At 43.0% G+C, this 6,287-nt stretch overlaps 1 protein-coding gene across 3 annotated transcripts; it reads right to left on the bottom strand.

Moving 5' to 3' along the window:
* Positions 1–1,066: 1,066 nt before the first annotated feature.
* LOC117849430 (uncharacterized) lies at positions 1,067–6,087 on the bottom strand. Of its 3 annotated transcripts, XM_034730981.2 has the most exons (7): positions 5,688–6,087; positions 5,532–5,609; positions 4,555–4,642; positions 3,239–4,451; positions 3,003–3,127; positions 2,480–2,669; positions 1,067–2,146 (listed from the first exon to the last, which is right to left on the bottom strand). In XM_034730981.2, the coding sequence occupies exons 3-7, from the start codon at positions 4,567–4,569 to the stop codon at positions 1,542–1,544; spliced, it is 2,148 nt and encodes a 715-aa protein (XP_034586872.1). In that variant the 5' UTR covers positions 4,570–4,642; positions 5,532–5,609; positions 5,688–6,087; the 3' UTR covers positions 1,067–1,541. The 3 variants fall into 3 exon arrangements, with proteins under 3 accessions (XP_034586872.1, XP_034586871.1, XP_072148948.1); XM_034730980.2 differs by having other exon boundaries at positions 3,003–4,451; positions 5,688–6,085; XM_072292847.1 differs by lacking the exons at positions 5,532–5,609; positions 5,688–6,087 and adding an exon at positions 5,073–5,467 and having other exon boundaries at positions 3,003–4,451.
* Between the last annotated feature and the right edge of the window lie 200 nt (positions 6,088–6,287).

Genomic DNA, 6,287 nt, shown 5'->3' with positions numbered 1-6,287 from the left:
CCTGCACTGTTCTCCTACCCCTCCTATCCATGTTCTCCCACCCCTCCTATCCATGAGCCTATCTATGTTCTCCCACCCCTCCTATCCATGTGCTCATGCAGCCTTTCCAACTCCCTAATATTTTTTAAGAGCAATATTTATTTCCTTCCAGAGCACATATATGTACAAAAATCGGTTGTACCTCTCTCTATCTAGAGGATGTGAATATAGTTTTACTCCTGCAATATCTTGTTGCATACATGCAGCTCCCAGCCAACTTTGATACGTAAATGATGTTACTAGTATTGAAACTTTTTTATTAACACTATAAAAACCAATGTACATCATTTGTACACCAACTTTGGTATGTAAATGATGTTACTAGTATTCATGTTCTTTTAGTAAAGCAATGTACATCATTTATACACTTAATGGCTGCAGGTTTCATCTTCAACCCGACACGATCTGGACGTCACAGTTCCGGTGTGACCGGAGAGGAGGAAGGAGGCTTTCAAATTTTCAAATGGCCTGGTATTGGCTTTTGGTCGCCCTCCCATCCCTGTTTCACTTGCGACAGGAGGCATATGCATCAAAAAAAAGTGAACCATATAGCATCCGACAGGATATAAAGCAAATACTACAATGGGACATAATATTTCCTAAGCAATACAATGCACGGATCTCGAAAATGGATAGGAAGCTGAACCAACGTACATGATACTCCTACCATACTACTACTCCTACCATACTACCAGGAAGTATAGAATCTTAGTTTAACAAAAAGTTGCAAAGGTTTCCAGAGCATGTATATCTCCCTTCTCGACTACTTGAAACATTTGAGTTGCTGATGACGATGTCCCTGCAATCATCACCATTGTACATCTACAGTCTGCTTTATTTATCCACCTCACTGAACATAAACCCATCGTCCAATATATCACAATAACTATCTACATTTCTATTTGTATTATTTGCATTTCCTCTATGATATCAAACACATGAACTATATATGGCATGTAGGTTTGTTTTGTGTGCCGTAGCACGTACATTTGACTAGTGAGATACAAAATACAAAGGGGGACAAAACTCAGATTCTCACATCTTCTTTCCTGGTCTGTATATTCTGCAACTGGCGATTACATGCCGAATTCAAAGACTCTGGATGTTAGCATCCTCTAATATGTGCTGCACATTAGCAAATACTGAATCCTAAATATTAACTAACATCCTCAAACCTAGATGACGGATAGGTATGATCTTCTAGCAATGTAGCTCACATATCTAGTTTACTACACAGATCAAAGTGTTGGATAGTACAGATCCTGTCAGGCTGTTACTACAGAGTCCAGAATACCTACAGTAGTGTTTTTTTGGGCATGTATATTATGCTCTCCAGTGTAATGACATATGATACATAGCTCCTTTCTCAAACCAGAAGAAAAGTGCAGCATCTGTGCACTTGAAAAGCCGTTACAGACTTCAGCATAATCTGCTTGAAGTTCAGGCAAACCCCATGTTACCACAGCACTCTGCTACCATTGGTGAAGCTCTTAGTTGGGTCCTCATGAAACTACCAACTCTCCTAGGAAGTCCACTATGTCTTCTTCCAAGAGGTCGGCGAGTAACATCCTGGCTATCTGCTTCCCCAGCATATTGATGTCGTTGCCTAATTCAAGCCAGTTTGTATCAAGAACCATCTCATCAGGATGCCCTGTAACACAATCTTCCCGCTGCCTAACAACTGTCTGCCAGACCTTCTCAATAGGCCCTTCAGGGCCCCAAAGAGGCACACAGTGTCTGCTAGACTGCACCCATGGGTGCACATCAATACATGGTGCAAGTACCTCGGAAAGGATCGAATTCACGAGGTCAAACAGAAGCCTCCTCTCAGGCTTTGCCCATGTGACGATTTTGTTGTACTTCCTTTCAAGCCTATCAAAGACATGAGGGCCAACAGGGTAACCAGGCAAGTACCATGATTTGCAAATGAGCTGCCAGTCAGCAACTACGATACCAGAGCATATAAGTATGTCAAGGAGATATGAGAAGTCCCTGTCTTCCTCGACCTGAAATGCTTCCAAAGATTGGTAAGAAGAATGGTCTTCATCATCACTACACATGGAAACTTCAGGTTCATAATGATTTTGGTGACCATCACTTTGTTTCTCTACACCAAAGGAAAAGAGAGAAGCTTGTGTTAAGAAAACCAAGAAGCTGAAAATTTCCGAAGAAAGATTGGTTTGAGGACTCTTTGTCATGCACTATGTACTCTCCTGTTTTGGCAGATTTTAAATTCGTTTTAAGAATGTTTCATTTTAGTGCCACAGATTAGGATCTAAATAAGAACTATCTAAATATTCTAGTTACCTAAAATGATTGGCTAAGGTGCCAACGATCATAACCTTTGATTCAGAAATTATTTAACCTTAAAAGTAAACATGACTGCAGTGCAGCCTTTTCCTTTGTTTTACAGGGGAAAGGTTAAGTTTGTCTCACTTACTAGTCATCTCTTGCAAGTCATACTTGAAACATCCTGAAAAACAACTATCTTCATCAGTTGGAGGCTCAAGGATGGACACTGGGCTTGGTTGTTCAACCTCTTTTAAGCCTTTACAAGACTTTGTACCATCAGTATCATCCGAAACAGATATTGATTCATACTCGTGACAATGGAAAGGCAATCTTTTCACCTAAAACACACCAGGAAACAATTGGATGAGTATACAGCGGGTACTTCAAATTTAACATGAGTACAACAAACGGCTCCAGAACATGAAAGAACCATTAAAAAAATCGGCTCCAGAACTAATAAAAGAGCAAAAAGCGCTAAAGCTTACTACCATTAAAAAACTATCAGAACATGAAACATATCTCTAACTGAAAAGTGTAAGATTTGGAAGTGAGTTTACAGTAGATGATTTCTAATGGTAACCATAATTCAGTGAGCATACGAGTAAAAACTATCCTCAGGTAGACCCCCTTTACTTTTGGTTCTTTAAATTCATGGACGCAAGGACACATACCCGTTTTTTCCTAGAAAACTGCAAGTTCAACCCTGAAGCTTCAGATTCAGCAGGTTGTTGCACTAAATCTTCATCTGTTGTGAACAATACTTTTTCATTTGAGCAATCAGGAGTTGAAAAGTTGTCTGCCGTAAGATTTTGGAAACAGGAAGAATTCCTCAAGTTAGCTTCACTGCCATTGCCAATTTGCTTCAGCAGTCTTGCTTTATCCCCGAAAGAATCAAACTGACACTTACCATTGTTATGACTATTTGATGTAATTGGATTATTTTTACCCTGAGAGGAACCTTCCAAGCAAGAATTCCTGTCCATTGAGCGTCGAATAGACAGCAGAGGTGCATGCTTTGGTAGAACTATAAAGCATCCATCCTTGCTATGACCATCGCCATGGTTAGTCTTATTGCGTTGAATAGGAGAATGCAAGTCCGAATTTAGCTTCAATCTTTCAGAATCAGATAAAGCGAACATTTCTGCAAGAGTTTTCGAACCAACAGCTGATTCTGCATGACGGCGTATTTTCGACAATGCACTGTTTGATGATGACCTGTTAGTTTGCCTAAAGTTATCATTACCACAAGAATACCTCTGAGATGATCCAGAACAGCTCGCATCAATATTGCCAAGCTGATGAAATGATGCTTCTTGTTCAATTTGCTGTGGATCAATGGAGTCACTAGTCAAGAATCTTTCTTTCCTAATTCTAGGCACATTAATATCTTCGGTACCTATCAAATGTTGCCGAACTCTTCCATTCTCCATCACAGCAAACTCAGATTGCTTGTGTTTCATGGCTCTCCTGCTGTTCTTATTAACAGGAGAAAGGTATGGAATGGAAAAAACGTTTTCTGGATCATGGCCTTTTTCCAAGCATGGCTCCAAAACTACAATGCTGTTGAAATCTTCAATTTTTGCTCTTGACAAAAGTCTGAAATTGCTGAGTGAAGAATTGGCTAAACCCACAGGGTACGTCGTGCAAACACTTGATGTATTGTTCTCATGCTGATAATTTGCAGAATAGTTCATGTCATGAGGGCACTTCTCAAATAAAGGGTTATTTATTTCCACTGAGTTCAAGCAAGCCAAGCCCTCTGTGCACTCCACACGACAATCATGTTTATCATCTCTATAGACAGTTTTTGATGGCATAAGCCTTTTTAATCTTAACGCTCTTTGTTTCAAGCTTGGCAAGCCTTTCGGGAAATGGTGGGACCTCTCCTTTGTGACAGCCTCTGGTGGCTCCTCTGACACTTCAAACACATCCTTGAATTCTTGAGGCCGACTATGGACTACACTAGAAGGTGGCAGCACCTCAATTCCCATCAGTTTTGCAATCACACTGGGTGATGAACGCCTTTGCTCTAGTTCATTTAATACATCCTTTCCAACAAGTATTTTTGTTTGACAGCTGCTAGTTCTTCGTGGCCTGCACTCCTTGTATCTGTTGCCAAGCTACACAATTTGATCAAAAAATTAACATGTCAGTGCTTCAGTTTTGACAAAATACTGATATTGAAACCAATGCGATTGTAATTAACAGCAGCAAGCAACTCACTGAAACTTGTTCCATCTTGAAGTATCAAAATACCAAGGATCAACTGTGAGTAAAGGTTGCTACATCAGCAGGAGGAAGAACTTGGCGCCTGCATATAAAATGAAACAAATCTGTGATGTCTTGAAAATTATATGCTGATGAAATGATATAAAGAACACCGCACAAGATGGAGAGGAAGACTTAACACATAGGACCCAACATAAATCTATATACAAGTTCGTTATTAAATTTCCATAAAAAGTCAGACATTAGTCCTGCTGCTATTATTTGGTTCTTGATTTAGAAAAGTTCCATTGAGCAATCTCATAGCTTGTTACGGTGGTCAGACCCTCAAAAGAAGAACACAGCAGTCACAACTCACAAGCAGCACAATCCTGGCATTCAAGGTAAGCAGCACCAGAAAATCTGGTGCCACCTAATTCAAACTTGCTTGACAGGCTTTTCGACATTTTCACAGAGAGAAAAAGTCTTTATCCCCCAAGTGCTTCACTGTAAACCAAGTATCCACCCCCACTCACCATGAAAATATAAACCAAAACAGATGAACAAATCCTCTTCGTCCTCCTTAACCATTTGACTCCATATCTAGGTTGATGAGGTGAGCATCATGGTGAGGCCATCTGTTCATGCTCAAGAACTTCAACCCAACACCTCCTCCCTCACATCCAGTGTTGCTGGGTGAATGATCCCAGCATGACGCTTTACTGAACAGTATGGTGAGCAAGGAAACCAAGCATTCTGAGAAATAGAGGTTTGTAGATCTTGAAATGGTACGCGGTTTCTGGTGCAGGACAATTTAACCAAACTAATACTCGCACGGGAAGAAATTAAACTGATGGCAGCAACAATATTAACTCCGCAGGGCACTATAGATTTCAGAGTTTTTAATGCCACATTCTCAGAAAGGGGCATGAAAAAGTGGAGAAAAAAGGCATGAGCCCTGCGTAATAAAGCAAGACATAAAGTGGTGATTGTACCTTTTTGGGCGCAGGATTCCGATGCCCTTTTCACCAAATCCGTTCTCGATGTACACCGTGCCCGGAGAGTGCAACCACCTGGATGAAGATTAAGCTTGAGCCACAGTCCCTAAGCACACATCAATCAAAGCAACCGAAGACGAGAGGAGCTCTCACCTCACGACCCGCCCTCCCTGATCTGAACCACTCCGGAGCCAACAGCAGGCAGCAGGCAGCAGAAAACCGGCCCAACGCCGAGGAACCGGCCTCCGAGCTCCGGCCAACCTCTTTCCCACGCTAGAGGAGGAGCAAACCGGCGAAGCGAAACCGCCGACGAATCAGCAAGTCGCCGGCCCCGCCCCCGCTCCTAGAAGAACAGCGACGACGAGACGAACAATGCGGCCGGGATCCCGGCGGCGGCGCGGGAGAGCGACCTCGCGGTCGGCGGCTGTCCTTCCCACCTCTCCCTAAATCTCCCACCCTTTATTATTGGATGGAGAGTATCTGGTGGATGGATTCGGGAGGGAAGTGAAGGGGGTGGGGAGGGAGGAAGAGGAACAAGACGAGCGCAGAGCACACAGCAACGGCCCAGGGACCTCAGGGCTCACCGGCTCAGGGCCAAATCGCAGGGCCCACCTCGCAGGCAAACCGCTCGCCGTCACTGCACGCTGGGCCCGACACGGGTGGACCCACTGACCAGTGAGACGAGCCGGAACACGGGACGGTGCGGGAGGGGACCCCCCGCCCGTTGCACGTTGGCGGAGTTAATCGGCGGCG

The sequence above is a fragment of the Setaria viridis genome, chromosome 3, assembly GCF_005286985.2.
Source record: "Setaria viridis chromosome 3, Setaria_viridis_v4.0, whole genome shotgun sequence".
NCBI classification, from domain to species: Eukaryota; Viridiplantae; Streptophyta; class Magnoliopsida; order Poales; family Poaceae; genus Setaria; species Setaria viridis.
The sequence above is the reverse complement of the archived record's forward strand: the minus strand, read 5'-3'. Positions and strand labels throughout refer to the sequence as shown.